Raw genomic sequence first — 24,246 nt, 5'->3', positions numbered from 1 at the left:
AGAACAAGCTACAGGATGCCAGAGTGGCTAACAGTGACCAGAGAAGAAATGACAAATATCTAGTCCCTCAATATCTGCCCATCATAGCAAAACAAAGAGACATGGTTTGGATTTGTTTTGTAGTTCCCACATTTCTTGTATAGTTCTGAAAACTAAGTTAAAAAACAAAACAAAAAACTCATTTGGAAACTGGGCACAGTGGTACACACCTGTAAAGCTTGGGAGGTTGAGGCAGGAGGATTGTGAGTTCACAGCCAGCCTCAGCAACTTAGTGAGGCCCTGTCTCTAAATAAAATATTTTAAAAGGGATAGGGATGTGGCTCAATGGTAAAGCACCCCTAGGTCTGATCCCCAGTACCAAAAAACAACAACAACAACCAAAAAATAAAAAATAAAAAAACCTCAGCTAGAATAGGCCTTAAAGACCCTCCTTCAGAAGCTCCCAGTAGACCTTTAAGACAGTTTTTTTATGCCACTGTAGTGCAATATGAGCTGTTATTGAACCATTCTCACAGAAATCTACTGACTTAGGCAACCATAATTTGTCTTTGACCTTAGAAGTCATACTCCAGAACTAATCTGATGCCACTTTTCCTTTTCTCGACATAAATAAAGCAAAGTTTATTTGTTCATAATCATATTAGGTTTTAGAACTGCACTATCCAATATAATCACTAGCCACATCTGGCTATTTAAATATGTTTATTAAAATATAAATAAAAATTCAGTTTTTCAGTCTCACAGACGTTTTAAGTGCCCAGTAGCCACATATGACTAGTAGCTGTTATACTGGGCAGTGCAGCTATAAAACATTTGCAGCTGTCACAGAAAGTTCTATTGGACAGCACTGCTTTAAAGAATCATAATTTGGAAGACTTATATGGTCTTATATGTTACATAAAAATCACACTGGTCCTTAGGCAACTTGACAACTCCTTTGAAGGTTGCCTCTTAAAGAGTGATGACTTTACTCTGGGTAGTGGTCATATGAGACCAGTGAACAAACTCTGACCTGCAATACCTTAGTCCTCCCCAAACTGGATTTTAGAGAGTATCAGTCATCCAAAATGAGTTTCCAAAGAAATGATAGAATATTTTTGTCTTTATCAGACCTTCAACGTTTTCCCTTGTTTCTTATATCTAGAAGAAAGATCACTGGCTGTTTTTTATGTGGCGTATCTGACTACCTTATCAGCATGCTAAAATCAGGAGCATGTAATGAGTTCTACTCTGTTGGAAATAAGTTGGTGACTTTAGCTGTCCTTCATTCACTTCATCACTAAGTACTCTGTAAGTTATTTTTTTAAAAGATCTATCAAGTCTCCCTCTACTTGACAGATTTTTTGACTTGTTCCTCTTTCTGTATCCCTACAACCTAGAACATTATCTAAAACACATAGGAGGTGCTAAGAATATATTTGAATAAATGAGCTAAAAATGACTTATATTTAACTTTTTGAAGATTCTCAGATGAGGGAAATCTGACTCCCCAGGAAAATTCATGTAGGAAAATTTCAGGTTATAGTTTATGCGCTCCATTAATCAGATGACTTTTTTTTTTTCCTAATGAGATACTTAATATTTGAGTTTCCCTAATTAAGGAATTATATGTCCCCACAAGAAACTATCCACATTTCTCATTTTACTTATTTGATCATGTCTTTAGCACTGCACCCTTCTAACTCTGAAAGAAAACACCAAACAACATTCTGTCTCCAGAATATATATATATACTTTAAAGAATGTCATTACATTACTGGCCTTCGTGTTGTAATTATGGAATGATGTCATTATAAATGCCAGCTTTTAAAAAGTCATTCTGAAGAGTATATCACCATTCATTCACTCAACAAATAATTATTGAAAAGACATTATTCCACACACTGCAGAGTTAATTATTTAACCAAAGATTAAATAATTGCACAGTTCTAGATTATCTGAATGTTTAAAAAAAAAACTGAGGTTGACAACTTTGAACATTTGTTCAAGCATTTGTTGTACTTCCTAAAATTGTAATTATTTCTATTTTAGAAGAAATCATAGCCTGTGTCTCTAAGTTATCTGCATTAACATTTAAAAATAGTTTCCCGTATCCTGGAATTAGTTGGCAGAGGTGCAATATTCATATTACATGGATAACTTACCCCCAAATAAATAATCTGTTTTTGGAGTTTTCACTAGTGGGACCATACAAACATTGAATCTTTCAGCTGCTACACCACTGACATTCTTTAAAGTGGTCTTTCTATTCATTTGAAGCTAAGTCCTAAGTGATCTTTAGCCGTCAGCTTTGTTTTACTGTTTTACATGAAGTTGATGTCCTTTGTGGCTTGCCCATCATTGATTATGTTTAACTGTAGTAGGGCCCAGCACCCCAATAATGCCCAGATAGATTAAGACCATTCCTCCTAAGCTTCTGATGCCTGCTTCCAGGGGATGATGCAGTGAGTGCTGGGTTCATCTAGGAGAGGCCCCATTCATCTGACAAGGCTGGTGTGCAGTGGTAGTATATAATTTTATATATCTATAAACTGCAGTGCATATTTCCCTGTTTGGAGGTGATCATCTCTTCTTTTGTTCTCTCCTTTTCTGTTCTTTTCTACATTACTTGTCTTTAAGTCCTGGGGAAAAAATCAGAAGTAAAGATTAAAATTACAATTTAGGAAGATATGTTCCATTTATTGGGACTTCAACACTTTCGTTTAGCAAACATTTGTTGAACACCATCTCCCCAGCACCAAAATCCTGGCAATAGTAGTGCAGCCTTCAAGGATTCCTGGTCTCTGGGAGGGACAGACATAGCCTGGACTCTTAGGAGTCCCTGTGGTAGTTGCCATATATTTAAAAGTTTAATGAAAGTCTCTACCTGGAGGAGTCTGGGAATGGGTCACAAATAGTGCATCTTTTCCCTATAGGAAATAGAGAGTGAAGAATTTGAATAAAGGCATAATCAGGATTTTTAAAAGATCCAATCTGGGAGGTACTTGTGGAATGATTAGAGGCAAGAAGGTTGACCAGAAAACCATGCTATTCTTATTTTGTTGGAATAAGGAACTACCTGTGGTCAGAGGTGCTCCTGTCCAAATGGATCATCAATAAGGGCCTTTAATCCCTAGGATTTTATGACCATCATGTTATGTGGTCATAAGCATTTGTTTTGGTTTGTTCTTGGCATGTCTTCAGATTTACCTCTCTGTAGATTGCTGTAATGAGGTACTTATTATTTTGAGTTTTTCAGCATGTAATCATCTTTAAAATTTATAGATACTTTTCTTCTTTCTTTTGTATTTATTGTGTCAATCCTTACATAATAAGAACCCCATATCAATCATTCTCTTTCTGGAGAGGTTTTAAACACCATTTTGAATTAATGGCATTAAATTATTCTTTCATCCATCTTTCATCATTTATTTTTTGAAATCTCATATAAGGCCTTATCTGTCTGAAAACATTTTTAAGTGGAATGTAAAGAGGTAAAGTACAAAAACTCAAAAAGAAGAAAGTACGTTTTGAGTGTGATAAAGTCAAACTTATTTATCCAAAAGGGTTATTTTACCATATAGCAAGACAAGATTTAGAAAATAAATCTATTTTTTTCTATTTAGAGAGCTGGTATGCCACAAGAATGTAGAGTATGTAATGTTATATCAGGCCACTGAAAACTGAACTTTGTGTCTGGTCCCAGAGGCTTGAGAGGAATGTACAGGATTAAAAGTTTAAAATAAAAACAGCTAAGATACCAAACTTTTAAAACATTGACCCAGATGATTGGAATTTAGTTAGGAGAACTTAACTTTCTTGGAGTAAAAAAACCTAAAAATACAAAGCACTTTTAGACTTAAGAGAATGGCTTGGCCTGTTTGCATGGGTGTGGACTGTTTGTGGTTTCATTTGGAACACATACATTTCTGATTCTCATGTGGAAATCTCCTTAGCTCCCGGGAGATCATGTGCTACAATTTGGGAAGAGAAGCTATATTAATTTTCTCTCTTTCCTTGCTATCTTAATTATCCATTTCCATTTTGGAATTATGTCTAGTTTTGTTGAGATTCTGTCCTCAGTCCAGCAACCATTTCCAATACATGGGCTTTGTGTCTCACACCACACCAGTTCTGAGAGGATGTAAAAAACAAATGCTGTAATAGATCAAAAAGGGCTAAAAGAACATGGGAAGAAGTGATGGCTCCCAATTTGAGGTCAGGAAGTAGAGAATAAGGAAGGATTCAGTGGAAAAGCATCATTGAGGTGGGCCAAAAACAGAACACCTTTGCTAAGGAAAAAATGTAAAAATAAAAACAGGGAGCATATTAAAACAACAGGAAACGGGTAATTCACGTGGAAGTGTCAATGAGAAATAGTGGTAGATAAAACAAAGAGCCTGACCAACTTCTTGAGGAGTTTGAACTTTATTCTGTAGGTGGTAGAAAATTGCATGATCAACTCTCTTCCACCCCCACTGATAAGCACTAAAGAGTTGCTGATGTAACAGACCTCATCTCTTTTGCCACTTCTAAGGTAATGAAAGAAAAAAAAAAAAAAAAGCACATTTGGAATCCTCTGTTTTCCCACATCTATAGTTATTTTTGTTTGCTCTAATTTGGAGAAATGGGTAGAAAATGGCAACCCATATAACCTCTTCTAGGTGCACATTGGAATGGGCAGAAATAGGTTTCTGTTTCTAGTGTTTTGGTTATTTACTCCATTCCAGTCTCAAGTTGTTGGTCCCAGTTGTATAAATGAGACACAGTCCATGCCCCTGTTGAACAGCCCAGTAGGGAATTCAGGTAGGGACTCAAGGCAAGTGGTATAAGTGCTTAGAGAGAACACTTCACAGGACATGTCTGAAGTTCCCAGGAAGGAGAGGTCAATTTGGAGGAGTAGAGTAAGAAACACTCCCCAGAGCATAAAGTTTGAAGATGAGAGGAGGGCTGAGGGGTGCAACTCAGTGATAGAACACCTACCTACCATGTGTGAGGCCCTGGGTTCAATTCCCCCAGCACTCGGGGGAAAATAAGAAGAATAGAAAACTATTCCTGGAAGAGGATCAGCATGAGCAAAAAGACACAAAGTATAAAGGAAGCTGAAGTAGCCAAGAGTGCTGGGAAAACTGCAAGCTAACTTAGGATGGGAGAGGAAATGCTGTAAGAGAAACAAGTACACCAGGGCCTGGTCATGAAGAGCTTGCTTGCTGTGCTTGAAGATTTGGATTTGATCTTGAGAACAGGATTGTTTAGCCAGAGGAGTACCATGATCAGATTTGCTATTTGAAAAAAAATCTCCTAGTAGCTAGAGAGGTGAGGGAGGCAAAACAGGAGAGTATGACAATAGAAGACTGTCACAGTAGTCAGAGAAGGATGATCAGGGGCTGAGCTGGTGTAATTCACTGCTTCTAACATTCTCCATGGCACTTTATCCCTGAAAGGTCTGGATCAGCAACTGAAAAATGAGGGCTTGTTACAAAGCATATTTCTATCACCTTGTAAATAAATCATGGTTCTGAGTTCTCACTTTAGCAGAGGAAATATAGGACTGGGGCAGCTTGGGGAAGGAGGCCTCTGCATTACAGAAGAGTTCAGTGAATGCCATGCCCCTACCTCATAGGTGATGTTAAAGGTACAGAGGAATGGGAAGATATGACTGAAAACTCAATTTATGGTAGTTTCTAAGAAAGGATTGTTGATTTGCTAAATTGAAATGTATTTACATTCCATACAATTCACCTTGTTAGAGGGTAGAATTTAGTGAGTTTTAGTATATTCTTAGAATTTTGCAACCATCACCACTCTCTAATTCCAGAACATTTTCATTGCCCCAAACAGAAACCCATTACCAGTCACTACCCCATTTTCTCCTTTCATTCTCTGATAACCTCTGTCTCTGTCTGTCTCTATGGCTTTATAGAGGAATCATACAGTATGTAGTCATTTCTGACTACTTTCTTTCAGTTAGCATAATTATTTCAAGGTTCATCCTTATATCATATATCAGTACTTCATTCTTCTTCATAGTGGAGTAATAGTGGTATGGCTATACCGCATTTCATTTATTCATTCATCAGGCAATGGACATTAGGGTTGTTTTCAGTTTGGGATTATTGTGAATAATAGTGCTATAGACATTCATATACAAGTTTTTGTGTGGACATATTTTCATTTCTTTTAGATTTACCCACAGGAGTAGAAATGCTAGTTCATGTGTTGATTCTGTTTATCTTTTTGAGACATTACCAGACTGTTTTCCAAAGTAAGTGTACCATTTTGGATTCCTACTAGCAATGTATGAGCTTTTGAATTTTTCCATATTCTCACCAACAGTCATCTGGATTTTTTATTATAGCAATCCTAGTGGATGTGAAGTGGCATCATTGTGGTCATGGTTTACGTTTACTTAATAAGTAATGATGCTGAACATCTTCCTATGCACTTATTGACCATTTACATATCTTCTTTGGAGAAATGTCTATGTAAATTTTTTAACCATTTTTTAATTGGGCTATTCATCTCTTTATAAGAGTACGTTATATATTCTGGGTCAAGTCCTTACCAGATATCCAATTTGAACATATGTTCTCCCGTTCTTTGAATTGTCTTTTCACTATCTTGAAAGTATCCTTTTAAACATACATATTTTAAATTTTTAATGACTTTCACTATATCATTTTTTTCTTTTGTCACTTATGCTTTAGGCATTATATTTAAGAAAACACTGCCTAACCCAGGGTCACAAAGATTTATTCCTGTTTTGTTTAAAGAGTTTTATTGGACTGGCACATAGCTCTGTAGTCTAGTGCCTACCTAACATGCATAAGGCCCTAGGTTCCATCTCCAGCACTGCAAATCATCATAATAAAACAGTTTAATTTTTTTAACTTATGTTTAAATCTTTGATACATTTTGATTTATTTTGAGTATTGTATGAGCGAGGAGTCTAATTTCATTCTTTTGCATGGGAATATCCAGTTGTTCCAGATCATTTGTTGAAAAGACTGTTCTTTCCCCATTGAATTGTTTTGGTAACCTTGTAAAAAAAATCAAGTATCCATTAATACCAGAGTTCATGTCTGACCTTTTAAATCTATTTCATTCATCTATACTGTTTTTCTATACTTATGGTAGTACCACATAGTCTTGATTATTATAGTTTTGTAATAAGTTTTGAAATTAGAAAGTATGAATTCTCCAACTTTGATCTCTCTCACAATATTTTTGGTACTCTTAACTCCCTTGTATTTCTGCACAAATTTTAGGATTGGCCTCTCAATTTCTGCAAGAAATCCAACTGAGATTTTGATAGATATTACATTAAGTCTGTAGATCAATTTGGGGAATATTCCTGCCTTAACAATATCAAGCTTCTAGTTCATGAGCATAAATAAATTGCATTAATTAGTCAATTTAATAATATGACTTATTTTTAATAACATGACAAATTTCATTGAGTTCTTTTTATTTTTTCAATAGTGTTTTATGGTTTTCAGTGTATAGTCTTGTTTTGTTAATTTATTCTGAAATTTTGGGGGTTTGTTTTGTTTTGTTGTTTTGTTTGGTTTGGTGTGGTACCAGGGATTGAACCAGGGGCATTTAACCACTGAACCATATCCCCAGCCCTTTTTATGTTTTTATTTTGAGACAGGGCCTCACTAAGTTGCTGAGGCTGGCTTTGAGCTTGCGATTGTCCTGCCTCAGCCTCCCAAGTTGCTGGAATTACAGGCATTTGCCACTGCACCTGTATTCTTTTTGATGATACTGCAAATAGAATTGTCTTTATTTTTGGATTGTTCATTGCTAGTATACAGAAATGCAATTGATTTTTATATATTGGTCTTATATTTTGCAATCTTGCTAAACTGGTATATTAATTCTTTTTTTTTTATTTTTTATTATTGCAGATGGACAGCATGCCTTTATTGTATTTGTTTATTTTTATGTGGTGCTAAGTATCGAACCCAGTGCCTCACACATGCTAGGCAAGCACTCTGCCACTGAGCTACAGCCCCAGCCCCCTGGTATATTAATTCCAATATTTTTTTTTTAATTTTTGACTTTTTGTTGGTACTTTTTTTGTATTGTTTTTATGGATTTCTTAGGCTTTTCAATATACAAGATCTGTGAGTAGATATAGTTTTACTTCCTTTTTTCAATTCAGTGTTTTTAATTTTTTCTTTCCTAATTTCCCCAGTTAGAAGCTCAAGTATGATGTTAATATACATGGTAAGAAAAGAAATCTTGCCTTGTTCCTCACATTAGGTGGAAACAACCAGTTTTTTTGTCATTAAGTATGATGTTAGCTCCTGATTTCTGCCTCTTTTGAGGTGATCATATGCGGCATTTTTCCCCATTCTGTTAGCATTGTGTAGAACATTGGTTAATTTTCAGGTGTTAACCAACCTTGCATTCCTTAGATAAATCCCACCTTGTCATGGTGTGTGATACTTTTAAAACATTGCTAGATTCAGTTTGCTCGTTTATCATGAGGATTTTTTCAACTGTATTCATAAAAGCTATTGATCTCTAATTTTTTTCATTATGTCTTTATCTGGTTTGATTATCTAGGTAATATTGGTCCCATAGAATTTAAGGTAGAAAGTGTTTTTTTTTTTTTTTTTTGAGGTTGCATAGGATTTCTGTTAATACCTCTTTAAAATATGGTAGAATACATCTAGTCCTGGATTTTTCTTTGTGGGAATTTTTTATTTTATTTATTTGTTTACTTAATGATTTTTGTGGTGCTTGGGATAGAACCCAGAGACCATTGCATGCTAGGCAGGCATTCTACTACTGAGCCATATCATCAGCCTAAAAGTTGTAAATTAGTAATTCAATTTCTTTCCTTGTTATAGATACCTATAGAATTTTATTACTTTTTCAACCTAAATATTTATTTTTTCAGTCATTTAAAATGAAATATTTATTGAATATCTTTTATATCTGGACCCTGTTCTTGGTACAGAGGATTTAACACTGAATAAAATAAACAAAAGCCCTGACCCTATTGAAGGTTTGAGTTCTCATATTCTTTCTCACTCTCATGTTATCTTTATATACATATTTTTGTTTGTTTATATTTAAAGTAATTCTGTTCCTTGTAAAAATATTGCTACATGCCATTGGTAGAGAATGAAGATCCTTAGGTTTGCTGTGTGTATTGCAATAGTTTATTTAAACTCTTAGGTATTGTTGAAAAATGTCAAATGTGTAAGAAATGTAATATATTATTATTATTGTTAAAATCACATTTTATATTGGTGCTTACCCTTGATATTTCTTCAAGGACATGATTATAACAAAACAATCCACCACCCCTGTTATCATCTGTAGAACTACTCATCACCTTCTACTCTTGGGTGATCATCAGTAGAAGCATGTATTAGTTTCCTAGTGCCACTGTAAAAGAAGTATCTGATGGTGACCATCATTCCTAGGTATTCCTTTGCTGGCGGCTGCATTACTCTAGTCTCTGCCTCACTCATCACATGGCATTCTCTCTTTTGGTTTTTTTTTTTTTTTTTCCTCTTCATGCACATGGTGTTTTTTTATTATGCATACACCAGTCATTTTAACATGATTACCTTAGCAAAGACTTTATTTCTTTTTCTTTTGAACCAGGAATTGAACCCAGGGTTTTTAACTACTAAGCCACATCTCCAACCTTTTTTTATTTTTCATTTTGAAACAGAGTCTCTCTAAGTTGCTTAGGGCCTTGCTAAATCACTGAGGCTGGAGCAATTTGTGATTCTCCTGCCTCAGCTTCTTGAGTCACTGGGATAACAGGTGTGTACCACCACAACTGGTGACAAAGAATCTATTTCTATATAAGATCAGGTTCACAGGCTAGGACCTCAACATATCTTTTGGGGGGGACATAATTCAATCCATAACAAGTCATTATACTCTTAACTCTTGAGATCTTGAGTATAGGCCTCATTTTAATACCATGACTAATTTTTAAGAGCTTTTATGGAAGTTTCATGGTGTATCTCCCAGTCTTTAAAAAACAATATCCTCTTTACATTTTACAATAAACCCTGAAGGTATCTTCAAACCCACACATGTGTCTTATCTTTATGTTGGAAACTAAGCAGAGATGATATTGATTGAATTATGTACCCCCCCCAAAAAAAAAGATATGTTGAGGTCCTAAATCCTGGTACCTGTAAACATGATCTTATTTGGAAATAGAGTGTTGGTGTAATTAAGTTGACATGAGGTCATTAGGATGGACTCTAATCCCATGACTGTTGTCCACATAAGAAGAAAAAAAAAATAACATTCAAACACAGAGACAAAACACAGAGAACATTGTGTGGTGGTCTGTAACTAGGGCTCATAAAAGATATTCAAAAGCAGCATCTCTCAAATCACAGTGTATATGCCCCTGAAATATAAACAGTCACATAAAAGTTTGTGAATGACTATTTCAAATGGCACTTAACTCCTCATATGCTGTTCCCTGACCATAAATCACAGGAATCTTTATATAGACCAGTTTAAACAATGTGAAAAGCTGTCTCTGTAGTGAAATAAAATAATATGGCTTATGCAATTGTATTCATATGTGTTTAAAAAATACTATGTACGTGACCTGTTGTATACACGTATGTATATGTATAATGGCAAGTTACATGCATTATAAATTGGAACAATGTTAAAAAAAAAAAAAAAACAGGATAGCATCTTCTGAGCCCCTGTCTAGTGGTCCCATTGCTAGTTTCAATTCTGTTTTCGATAATGCCCCCAAGTATTTTCTTGATCCACAAATGGTGTCATCTCTATTCTGTCACAATATAAATGTTTTTGAATATTTGTCCTTCCTTAATATTCTGGTGTAGTAAATTATAGCACTCTTGGGGGCAGGACTAGAGAATCTGAATTGTTTTTTGAAAACAAAGCCCATTACCCAAACTACTGTCCTGTTTTTCTAGCAGAGAAATGCTGAGACATTATTCAAATTTGTTGCTCCCACCAAGTCTTAGACTCATACCTTCATTGTTCAGTTGTTCATTCTTCCATTGCTTTCCCATTTTGAATGACAGCATTGGATAATTCTTACATCCGCAATGGCTACCTCACTCATTTCCACTCAAGTTTCAATTATTAAATGAGTCTGAAAACTGCTTACTTATTCTCTTTTCTTCTTTCTTTTGAAATAACACAGGGCAATCTAGAGCAGCCATGATACCTCCCAAGCATCCACGGCAGCCCAAGGGAGCTTTGGATGATGCCATTTCCTTTGGAGGAAAAACAGACCAAGAAGCACCAAATGCTTCCCAACCCACACCACCCCCACTGCCAAAGAAAATGATCATAAGAGCTAATACAGAGCCAATCTCCAAAGACATCCAGAAAACCATGGAAAGTAGTCTTTGTGTCATGGCCAATCCCACCTATGATATCGACCCCAATTGGGATGCCAGCAGTGCTGGTTCTTCCATTAGCTATGAACTCAAAGGACTGGACATTGAGTCTTATGACTCCTTGGAGAGACCTTTGCACAAGGAGAGACCCATCCCTTCAGCATCAAACAGCATCTCCAGCTTAACCACTCTCAGTATTAAGGACAGATTTTCCAACAGCATGGAATCCCTGTCCAGCCGACGTGGTCCCTCTTGCAGACAGAGTCGAGGCATGCAGAAGCCACAGAGACAAGCACTTTATCGAGGACTTGAAAATCGGGAGGAAGTGGTGGGTAAAATCCGAAACCTTCATACAGATGCCTTGAAGAAACTGGCTATTAAATGTGAAGACCTCTTTATGGCTGGACAGAAAGATCAACTTCGTTTTGGGGTAGACAGCTGGTCAGACTTTAGGCTAACCAGTGACAAGCCAAGTTGTGAAGCAGGTGATGCAGTTTACTACACTGCCTCCTATGCAAAAGATCCACTGAATAACTATGCAGTTAAGGTAAGAAAATATTACAATTATTAATTATTAATTAAACATTTTAATTAATAAGATTAAATATTTTAATAGCCAACACTGTTCTTGGGATGAAACTATTCTTTCTCCTTTCTTTCCTCTAATTCCTCCATTCCACAAAAGTCACTACACATCTACCTTACAGAGGATGCTCTGTTTTTTTTTTTTTTTTATTGGTTCATTGTAATTATACATAATAATGAGATTTGTTGTTAAATATTCATACAGACACACAATATAACAATATAATGTTATATTATATTGGTCAGTTTTATCCCCAGTACCTCACCTTTCCCTCCCACAGGGAGGCTTATTTATTATTTAGAAGAGAAAACAGACGTGTAAAGAGATACTACATGCTAAGTTAGAGGCACACAAGAATTTTGTGGGAGCCTTGGAAGGACTTTAACTCAGACTCTAGAAGTCAGGGAAGTCTTCTTAAAGGAAGTAGTCCTTGAGCTGTAACTGCTTACAGTAGCTCCCTATAAAAACGAGGTCTGCTATGTGCCTTCTACTCCATGTTTCTGTCTTCATTCCCTACCAAGAGACCTTTATCTACCTCAGCTCTGTAACTCCTCTGCTTGCCAGAGAAACGTTTTTATAGAGGGAGATAACTAATATGTGTTGATGTGCCAGGAACTTTGTTTTATAATCTTCACATCAACTTTATGAGGTTAACATCTTTTTTCCATTTGATATAAAAAGAAAATGGAGCTGAGAGAGGTCAACTAACCTGCTTAGGGTCACACAGCTATCAAGTAGTAAGTGGAAAATTTTTTTAAAAGGGTCTTTTTTTTTAATAATGTTATTGTATTTTTATACCTTTATTTTATTTATTTACTTTTATGTGGTACTGAGGCTTGAACCCAGTGCCTCACACATGCTAGGGAAGCACTCTACCACAGAGCTATAACCACAGCCCCAGTAGAACTGGAATTTAAACACAGATATCTCTTGACTCCATAACGTATGCTTTTTCCATTGTGTCACTTATTAACTTCTTACATGTATACCACCCATTCCAGACAATTCACTGCCTTAAGATGTCCAGAATACTTGACATCAAGAATTCTTGCCCAGTTAGATTCACTGTAACACTAAGCCATGTTTTGTCACTATAATAAACATGACATGAGCTGTGATCCTGGCTCTGCCATTTAGTAGCTTTGCCAATAATAGCACCTATCATACAGGGCTATTGTTTGGTTAAAAGAGATTAAAATGTTCCTGATGAGTAGTCATTTCTTTTACTACCATTAGCTTCTTCCCTTCTTTAAGAGAATAACAATCTTTGGTCCTCAATTTCCCCTTTTTTAAGGTTTATATTAATAATCCCTATGGGGTTGAGGTGAGGATCAAGTAAGATAATGCAGATGAAAAGGTTTTGAAAAACACAAAGCTCTATATAAATTTAAGGTAATATTCTCCATTCCCATAGTTCCTTTTTACTGATTCTATTCACTGGTTCAAAACCAATTAACATATCTAAATGGCTTTTACATGTTAATTTGGCTTAGAAAGTCCAGATGGTATCTTGGTAAATTAATGGGTAAGGTAAACAATCAGCCTTACCTGTCTATCAAGACATAATGTACGTTTGGACCAGATCCTCAGTTGGCTGCTCTGCATTTGTAGCATCTACACTTATTGACCATCTTGTGGTGCTAGCAGTGACCTTACAGGGTCCAGCCTATACTTTTAAAATTAAACCATGGGCAAACTGCAGAGAAGGAATCTGGCTCCTGTTAATTTATTATTATTGAGTCTAAAAGAGCATTTTGAGATTCTGTGTAGTACTCAAGAGCAGTTACATCAATTGGGGTTATGGTGCCTTATCTACCTTGAGTCTTTATTGCTACAAGATCACCAGCGCAGAATGAGTACTTATTTCAGAAAGGGGCACTGAACTATCTGTTCTTTCAAAACAATTGAGAAGTAAGGCTTGACTAACTTTATGTATTATTACCATGCAATCTTGTCTCTTTCCTAAATCAATGGTCTGGTATTGATTTCTTTGCTTGTAATGATGCAAAGGCAATCTCAAAAGAACAGGTGGCAAGTGATTATATACTGGGAGTTGTTGGCAGGTTTGAGAAAGGATGTTTTACACTAAATGCTGAATATAAATGTCTCTTTGAAGACCCCTGTGTGTTTCTAGAGGTGCCCAATTTATTGTACAATCTTAGAGTAATAAACTATGAGAATGTTGAGAACCCTCCTTTTGCAGAGATAAGCAAAAGAGACCAGCAGTCAACCCATATGAAACAACTGTTTCTACTGATTGCCTTCTTAAAATATCCTTCTTAAAATATACTATCAGAAATTAGAATAGGCTAATAGATGTGTCTCTCTCTTAAAATGTTGCAAAAGGAAGTCAGTGCTAGAATTTAGCAATCCGAAAGTCAAGGGATACTACTGTACCCCTACCAATCCACTGCAGTTATAGAGTACAAAAATATTTATTTTGTGCATTATCTTATTTTCTCAGACTGCCATAACAATACCATAAACTGGAGACTTAAGCCACAGAAATGTTTTTTCTCACATTTTCATAGGCTGGAAAGTCTGAGATCAAGGTTTCAGCTTATTTGGTTTCTGGTGAGGGCTCTTCCTGGCTTTCTGTGTCTTCACATGATTGGAAGAGAGAGAGCAAGAGGAAACAAATGCTCTTGTCTGGTATTTCTTTTAAGGACACCAGTCCTATTGTAGCTAGGCCTGTATAGTCAACTTTCTCACTGTTGTGACTTAAAGACCTGACAGGAACAATTAGAGGAAGAAAAGTTTATTTTGGGTTTCATAAGTCTCAGTCCACAGATGGCTGACTCCATTCCTTAGACCTGAGGTAAGTTTATGCAGAATATCATAGCCAAAGAGTGTGGCAGAGGAAAGCAGCTGGGGACTTGGCACCAGGAAGCAGAGAGCCAGGGTGGGGTGGGAGAGTGCTCCACTCTTCGGGGACAGAATATATACCTGAAAGGCATACCCCCAGTGACCCACCTCCTCCAACTACACCCTATCTGCCTGTTTACCATCCAGTTAATACCTATCAAGGGATTGAGGCACTGATTAGGTTAAGGCTCTCATAACCAATCATTTTACTGTAATTTTTTTTTTTTTTTTTTGACAGTGCTGGGGATTGAACCCAGGGCCTTGAGCTTGCGAGGCAAGCACTCTACCAACTGAGCTAAATCCCCAGTCCTAAATTTTTTTGCATTGTCTCACACATGAGCTTTTGTAGAATACCTCCTATCTAAACCATAACAAGGCCCTAACCTTAGGACTTCTTTTAACCTTAATTACCGCTTTGTAGGCCCTATCTCCAGATACAGTCACATTGAGGTTTAGAGCTTCAACATATGAATTGGAGGGGGGGAACACCATAAAGTCCATCACATTCTGTCATGAATTCTCTCAAATTCATGTAAATACATATTATCATGTGCAAAATACATTCCAACAACCTCAAAAGTCTATTTCAGAATCAACTCTAAAGTCCCATAGTGTAGACATATTCCAAAAGGGAGAAATCAGAAGGACAGAAGGAAGGAGTGGTGGATCCCAAAGAAACAAAATCTAGCAAGTCAATTTCCATTAAACCTTAAGACTGGAGAATAATCCTCCTAAGTTTTATATTCTGGACCCAGTGGGGTGGCAGCATCAACCCCATGGCTCTGCAAGATGACTCCACCCCTGAGATGCTGCTCACAATCATCCCGGCCTTCTAAATCTAGAGAAGCAACCTCACCTTTGAAGCCTAAGAGGAAACAGTCTTGCCCACTGAACCTGTGGTGGGAAGAGCTGCCTGATGTCTCTTTATCACCTTTGGGGTCATTCTTCCCTTTCCCTAAAGAATAGTGCATCTTCAGAGCCAAGCAGCTCCATGTTGCAATCCTATAGAATCCAAGGAGTCTGGCAGCCTTCTTTCATTCCATCCTACTTTCTCCTGTTGGCGTAAACTGCAGTGTCTTTTCTAATATAATCCCATCCCTATTCCTGGCTTCTGCTGAGATGGCTGGTTAAATCTGTGAGTCTCACTCATGATCTCTTTATCAAATCGTCATTTAGCCACACCCTTAGTGTTCTGTAAAGAATGAGCTTTCACATTTTATTTAATTCCTTCTTCAATTCATCTTTCTCCTTTCCCATTTTACTATAAGCTGTCAGGAGGAACCAGACTACTTCTTCAACACTTGTCTTAGAAATCTCTTCAGCCAAAAATCCAATTTTGCCTCTTGCAAGTTCTATCTTCCACAAAACACTTTTACATGGTGGGGTCAAGTTCTTTGCCTCTTCATGAAAAGAATCACCTTTCTTCTAGCTCCTCATCTCCATCAGAGACCTCACCAGAATTGCCCTTAACATCCATATTTATAGCAATTATCTGCTCATGGTTATCCAGGCGTTTCTTAGCATGCATCTCAAAATTCTCCTAGCCTCTCCCAACTACCAAGGCTGCTTCTACATTTTTAAGTTAGTATGCTGGCGCCCCCCACCCCCCAACAGTATCAAAATCTCAGTCTTAGTCTGCTCAGGCTACCATTTTAAAGGTACCGTACACTGAATAACTTAAACCCCAGAAATGTATCTTCTCATGTTCTGGAGGATGGAAAGCCCAAGATCAAAGTTGTGGCTGACTGAGGTACTGGTGAGGACTCTCTTCCTGGCTTATAGATTGCCACCTTTTCACTGCATCCTGACATCACAGAGACAGCAAGCAGCTCTCTTCTTAAACCAACACTATTTCTGTCATATCAGGGTTTCCTCATGACCTCGTTTAGCCTTTCTTACCTCCTTATTGACCCTGTCTCCAAATACAGTCATAGTGGAGATTAGGGCTTTAATGTAGTAATGGGGGCAAGGAGAAAAACACTTCAGTCCATACCAAGTGTTGTATTCATTATAAAGGAAGTGGTTTTCACTCAGGACTTTTACTAGATTTGAAAGTTTTCCTGTTTATTCTAGGTTTTATTCAACATGAATAACTTTATTATTTGTATTGGTCTTAAACTAAAAGGCACTAAAGAATAGAATAAAGAGCATTGGAGTCATCTGACCTGGGTTCAAATTCTGATCCTCTCTCGGTATTCTTAACACAGGTTATATAACTTCTCTGGGTTTTTGCATCAATGGAAACTGACTGCCCTACCTACCTCATAAGACTGTGATAATACACATGTTTATGTAGTAAAACTGCTTTTATAAGCTAAAGTACCTGTAAAATATAATAATGTATTATTATTATTATTAACAGTAATGGAAAATTACTGCTCCACATTCTTTAGTTCACTATTATTCTTTAATATTGGGCATTAGCCTGAGCATATTTAGATAGGTTCTACACTTATTTTCTTTCTCATTACTTCAAAGATGTAAGCATCTTCTTAAAATTATTAGAGAAGGCTACAAAATGTAACAGCCTCAAGAATTTCAGTGCTGCCAAAAATTGGAAACAATTAAGTCCCTGATATTAAGGAAACAATTTAATCAATTGTAGCACATCAGCAATGGAATGTTTGTAGCCATTAAAAGTGGTAATTATGAAGACTATATAAAATGAAAAACGTTTGTTGTAAAATGTCATAGAACACCAAGTAGTATGATCATAACTTTTTAAAAATTGACCTATAAAATGGTAATATGCAAATAATTCCTATATTAGAGTGGTGGTAATTATAGGTGATTTTGATTTTGTTTAAAAATGATGTCACAGTATCTTTTCAGTGAAAGAAAACAAAAGCATTAGAGCTTTTGGATCATTCACACTGAGTTTCTTTAAGGCACAGGTTTCCTCAGTTATTCATCTCAGTAGTCATATCCCCTAGCATAAATTATAAATAGCTCCTATTTCATGCTCCTCGGCTTTTGCACACACTGATTCCTCTGTCTGGACTGCCCTACTCCTGGGAGGCAGTCTGATACAATGAGGAACTTCTGTATTGTGAGCTGCAGATGACCTATTTCAGAATTACCTGAGGGATCCTCATTAAAAGTGTAATTTCCATACCTATAGAATTGGAATTACTGGCAGTGAAGCCTGGGAAACTGCATTTGTAACAGGCCCTCAGGTGGTTCCCACATACAAAATTTGAAGACTTTTGACATAGTGGTTAAGAATTAAACTTTTTTTTATTTTTCTTTTATTTTTAAGTAGTTGGTAGACCTTTATTTTATTTATATGTGGTGTTGAAAATTGAACCCAGTACCTCACACATGCTAGGCAAGTGCTCTACCACTAAGCTACAGCCCCAGCCCAACAATTAGGTTTTTAAGTCAGACAGAACTGGCTTAAATGTGTTGCTTAGCCACATATTAGCTGTTACTTTGACCTGCTTACTTGCCATTTGTAATTCCAGTGTCTTATCTATAAAATGGAAAATAATACTTCATTCGTCTTAGAGCCACTGTATAAAAAAATTATAGGAGTTAATATATACACAGTGGTGGATATAGTGTATATAGTGCTCAGAGCATCATTTGGCACAAAGTGAAAAAATAAGGAAATGATAGTTATTTTTTCCTCCATTCTCTTCTCATATACCTAGAAAGTTCTTATCAGTTCTTAAGAAATCCAGCTGTGGTCGCCTGTGAACAGGCTGATAGCTCCTTCCTGTATACCCACAGATAATTGGTGGATTTCTCTATCATTGGTCTGTCATGATAAGTTGTACAATTCAGCAGTACTACCATCATACAATTACAGGAGCTGCTTCTCCTTCCTATTATTGAATTTGACCTTCTCCATGATGGGGATCATGGCTTATTAATCCATATATCCTTAGCATCTAATACAATATCATGTACATTGTGGGCATTTGAAGAATATGTTTTAGCCTTTCAAAAAAACATTTACTATACAAAATATTATGGTATTTGTCTGGGTTTATAGATGTACATGAAAAGTCAAAGACCTTGCCCTCAAGGAGCTTTGCCTCCTGGTTGGGGAGATAAAAACAACTTTCAAACAAGACAGATCATACTGAAGGGTCAGAGTAGTGTAGAGGGATATAAAGATGAATGATATAAAGATGAATGAAAATTAATGGATAAAGTAGTCATTAATGTTTATCTCCAGGCTGATAAGAAAGGACCTCTCAAAGCCATTTTACACTATTCTTTGTGGCAAATACAGTACATGGAGAGAATAGTGGAAAATTAGACTGTGGAAATCTTGGGGACTAGCTAGGTGCAGTGATGCACACCTGTAACCGTAGCAACTTGGGAAGCTGAGGCAATAGGATTGCAAGTTCAAGGCTAGCCACAGCAACTTAGCTAGGTCCTAAGCAATTTAACGAGACCCTGTCTCAAATTAAAAATAAAGCCAGGCCCAATAGCATATACCTGTAATCCCAGCAATTCAGGAGGCTGAGGCAAGAGCATCCCAATTTCAAAGCCAGCCTCAGCAATTTAGTGAGGCCCTAAGTAACTCAGTGAGACCCTGTGTCTACATAAAATATAAAAAGGGACTGAGGATGTGGCTCAGCTGTCAAGCGCCCCTGAGCTCAAAACCTGGTATCAAAAATAAATTTAAAAAAAGGGCTGGGGACATAGCTCAGTATTAAAGTGCTCCTGGGTTCAATACCCAATATCCACCCTCAAGAGAAAAAAAAGGCTACCAAAGTTGGAGGCTTTGAATTATGAGGTCAAGAGGTTAGACTAACTGGGCATGGTGGTGCATGCCTGTAATCCCAGCTACTCTAGAAAATGAGGTAGTAGAATTGCAAGTTTGAGGCCAGCCTGGCCAGCCCAGCCTGGACAACTTAGCAAGACCCTGTAGCAAAAAATAAAAAGGGTTAGGGGGATATAGCTCAGTAGTAGGGCACTTCTGGATTCACCCCCAGTATTGCAAAAATATGTTTTATATTTTATAATTAAAAATTAAAAATAAATAAAGGTTAGATTTCATTTTGTATTTCGTAGGAACCCATTAAAGATTTTGACTTTTCTTTCTTTCTTTTTTTTTTTTTTTTTTTTGCTTTGTTTCTGTGGTGCTGTGGATCAAACACAGGGCTTCACACACACTAAGCAAGTGTTCTACCACTGAACTAAGCCCAGCCCCATGCTAAGGATTTTTAAAGAAGATAACACAAAATCAATAATTTTGGAAGAAAACTGTGGTAGAAGAAGCTGAACAACTTGAAACAGGGAAATTAGTCATTATGCTATTGCAATATCCAGATAAATAATAATGAGACTCTGAAGTAGAAGAAAGGAAGAGGCAGGGTGGCTCAAGAGCTGAGAAAGGCAGTAGACCATGTCTAGTGAGTGACTGAATGTGGGATGAGAGCAGCATTGCTAAAATTTCAAGGTAGAACAATCCCAAGAGGATGGTGATGCCACCAACTAAAATATGAATCAGATAAAAAGAACAGAAAGAAGAGCTCTCTATGGAGCATAGAAATGGGTCAGCCAAGTTGAGAGAAGCCCAATAGCCAGATAAAACTTTAAATTGGTATTCAGAAGAGAGAACAAGTCTAGAAATATGGTTTCCTAGTCCTAACTAACTTTATTGAGTTCAAACAATGGAATAGGCGAAATGTAGTAGAAGCATCTGTAAAGTGGGGAAAAAGCCTACACATCTATCTAAGCGACCCCAAGCAGGAGCAGTTGGAAAGGCAGTAGTAAAGGACAGGGTCCCACAGGCCCCCACGTCCATGGTTATAGAGGACTTGAACAGAAAGAGGATTCAGAAGAAGTCAAGAGTTCAATCTCTGGCAATTCTCAAGAAAATATAGTCTCAATAATAGAATGGATATCTAAGCAGAGAAGGGGAAAAGAGAATGGGGAGGCCATGAAGGCAGTGAACATGGCCTCCTTTTTAAAGTATTTTAGTGAAGGAAAGGCCAAATTGATTCCCAAACACTATTTTACCTTCAACTTCTATTTCTGTCTTGTCCACGTCTTCTTTTATCCTCTCATCACCGTTTGGCAAACCACCACCCAGCAGATTAGACCGTCTGTCTCTGTGGGCTGCTCGCTGGCTGGCCTCCAGCCCTTAACTTCCCTGCTTTCTAAATAAAACTGAACATAAACTTAAGCATGAACTTAACTTTCCTGTTCTCTAAATAAAATCTACCTTGCTTATTTCTCCCTTTCAAAGAATCTTACCAGCCACTGACCAAACCCATAATCCTCACAGTAAACAAGTCAACTTTAGAACGGCCTTCACCATTCTACATAGGAAGAAACTGAGACCAGAGGCACTTTTGCACAGGAACAGCAGCTTCATGGCAGGCTGCCTCCTAACTGCTTGGTAAAATCTTTCCTGTTAATCACAACTGACCCTGCTGTGCCTCGGTGTTGTTCCTGGATGGATAAATGACAGCAAGCAGGGTGGACACTTGCTAAAATTATGGCCCAGTCTCCCTGAGATCTGCCCCCCTGCCAAACCCCCACTTCTCTCATGAGATCATTTTTTAACAAATGCTGCCATGAGAGACCACATAATAAATTTGGATAAAGTTACATTGTAGAAGATGCTAAAAGTATCATCTAAGTAAAAAGTATAACTTTCTGGGAATTTTTTTCCCCCAACAGTTCCAAATTGTAGTAGTAGGTATCTTTTCCTTTAAAAGTAGTCCAGGTCTTTGTTCTCTAGGATAGGGCCCACAAAGCTCAGTGAAGATACGCACTTCCCTATTAAAAGAGTGGGGCTACTTGCTTTCTCCCAGCTACACCAGAATCTTGTTAAAAAAGCTATAATAAAGTAGAGGTGAACTGTAGAGACAAGCATCTTTTATTGCATTTTTGACTCCAGAGTCTCCATTTATCTCATTTGGGTGGATGCTGAGAAAGCAAGACACTAAATGAAAAAGCATTAACAGGAATAACTGTGACTGGTAAAAATTTACAACTAGTTCAAACTGTCTACACAGGCAATTAATTACTGGCTTAGTGGTAAGGAAAAACTAAATGGGAAACCACTTCCACTTTCATAATTCAGCACAAACATGCCCAACATTGAACCTTTACAGAAAGCAATTGATCAACAGCCAACTGCCTATATGCGTAGCCATCCTAGGTTAATGTCCACTCCATTTCATGACTCAGTGCAGACAGAGGTGCCAAAGAGTCTCAGCTGGAAACTGGTTTATTAAGGAGAGATTTGGGGTGCTCAGTTAACTTGGAATCAAAATGAATTGTCTTGTAGGAAAAGGGAGCTGTGCATTTAATTAATGAGATGAAAGGACATTGAATTATAAATTGTGATTCAAATTAACTGAATTTCTATTCTGGGTCCTGAGCTGGTTAGTGAGCTACTCTGTGCCTCAGTTTCTCTTGTGTGAAAGTACTAAGGCATCGTCTGTCAGCCTAAATAACTGGCTCAAGAATAAAAGTGGTTTTCTTTTGATCACATGCTTAGAGAGTGAAAAGATTCGATGAATACAAGTCACAAATAAAATGATAAAATTTTATACAATTGCCTTCTTGAATTTCTCTTGTGGGTTCCAAGATGGGTTTCTTGAGCATGAGAACATTTTTGCAGCAATTCAAGCTATAAAATACCTCACCTACCTGATAGGTCTCAGAGCAGCTTCCTATGGTCTAGAGTCCGGAGTAATTTGGGCCTAGATTGCATTTATATATTAAACACTTAATCCTTTTTTAATGTAGTTGTAACAGCATTGACCATGTAGGGGTCTTACCTGTAGAGTTGCAAGTAAAGCAGTACTCCCTCCAGGAAGATCAAGAAGTGAATGTGAATCAGTAATGAGCCCATACTCTTAGAGTGAGGTTATATCAAATACTGGGTATCAGTTTAGAAGGTTTTCATTCTGCACACTCCCCTGTTCACGTTTGTGTTTTTGTGTAACGGAACAGAATAGCACAGATGGTCTAATGTGTGTGATTGTCAGTATTTCTCATTTTTGTGTCTTTACAATTCATTTTGTACAATATCCATGTCACTTAAGGTTCACTGAGGCACTGTAAAATGCCCAGTATGAGATGGAAATGAGGTTCTCTGCTGATAAAGTGGAAGTAGGCTGAAGGCACACTGGGCCCATAATAGAAAAATAAAAGCTAATATAGACCAGTCTTGAAGAGCCCTGTATTTTGTAATTATTGCTTTCTTTGGGGGAAAGGAGAGAAAATTGAATGGAATGATGAGTCATGTTGTTTTGTATAGTTTTTGTGCTGTGCAAAATCAGTGAGCCCCTGGACTCTGCAGACAGCCTTCGTTGATCCAGTTTTACCCAGTTGTGTAGTCAGGTCACTCATGAGTGTTTGTTATTCAGATTGTTTGCCATTGCCCCTTCCCCATTACCTTGCCAAATTCCATTTGTTTCATAAAAACTGTTCATATAATCTAGCTGCTCTGAGTAAATAAACCATATGGCTGGACCAGATGTATCCGTTTCTTAGCGTTTTGTATAGACATGCACCATGTGCCTTGTCCTGTGTTAGAATCTAAAAATACAAATGTCTGCTCTTAAGGTAACAGTGTGCTAACTCCAATAAGAGAGACAGAGAAGTAACACAGAAAGGGGCTCTAGAGTATTTAGCATTTTCTCTAACAGAAGAAACACCTGAGAAGAGCGTGAACAAAAAACTTGGAATCAGATGAATCTCTTAGGTGAAGAGGGGGAGGAGTAGAAATGAGGGGCTGGCTGCAAGTGGTTTAGTATGTTAAGTGCAAGTGGAAAAGAGGTGGGAAGGAAGGCTAAAACTGAATGTGAGGCCAGGAGCTTTATCCTGTGAAGATAATGGAAGGAAGTTTAAATAGGCAAGTGATAACATGTGCAAGGCATATTTGAGGGCAATCAGATGAGAGGTTGGGAGACCCATTAAAAAACTTTTGTGGTAGTTGAGGCAAGTGATGGGGTAAACTAGAGATGGAAGGTCAGCAGTATTGTACCACATGCTGTCTTTTCCTTCCTTGCTGCTTGTAATGCAGCTTTGTAGAACTTTATAAAAGTTAGCTGTCTAGGTTAAGGTTCTTATTACAAACATAAATGCTTGATAATGGCAAATTTGTCTCAAAGGTATGCAGAACAGTTGGCATGAGCAACACAGAAAATAATCCTCTGAACTGAAATAAATGTTTGAAATGAAACTTTTTAGGTTGTGTGTAAGGAACCATCGTCAAGCTCTATTTCCCTGCTCAGATCAGGCTTGTGTAAGTGTCATGTGCTTTGACCTGGCTCTAAGAAGGTCTCAGGAGAGAGTAATTTGGCTCTGATTCTGGAAACATGGTGTTGCGTTTTGTTTTGTTTTCCCATTGCCCAACAAATGATCATCGTTGGTTAAAGTGTCCCCTCCACTGTATTTGGGAATCTTGTCAGATTGCTTAGGGATGCTGTGCCTTACTGGTAGAAGTACTGAGGAACCCTC

General features: G+C 37.3%; 1 protein-coding gene across 1 annotated transcript in view; it reads left to right on the top strand.

The window, feature by feature from the left end:
- Window positions 1-24,246, top strand: part of Peak1 (pseudopodium enriched atypical kinase 1) — a 168,592-nt gene that overhangs the window by 132,142 nt on the left and 12,204 nt on the right. Inside the window, 1 exon segment of the mRNA XM_047539095.1 lies at window positions 11,156-11,901. Coding sequence (XP_047395051.1) covers window positions 11,156-11,901 — 746 coding nt within the window.

This window comes from Sciurus carolinensis, chromosome 2 (genome assembly GCF_902686445.1).
Source record: "Sciurus carolinensis chromosome 2, mSciCar1.2, whole genome shotgun sequence".
NCBI classification, from domain to species: Eukaryota; Metazoa; Chordata; class Mammalia; order Rodentia; family Sciuridae; genus Sciurus; species Sciurus carolinensis.
The sequence above is the reverse complement of the archived record's forward strand: the minus strand, read 5'-3'. Positions and strand labels throughout refer to the sequence as shown.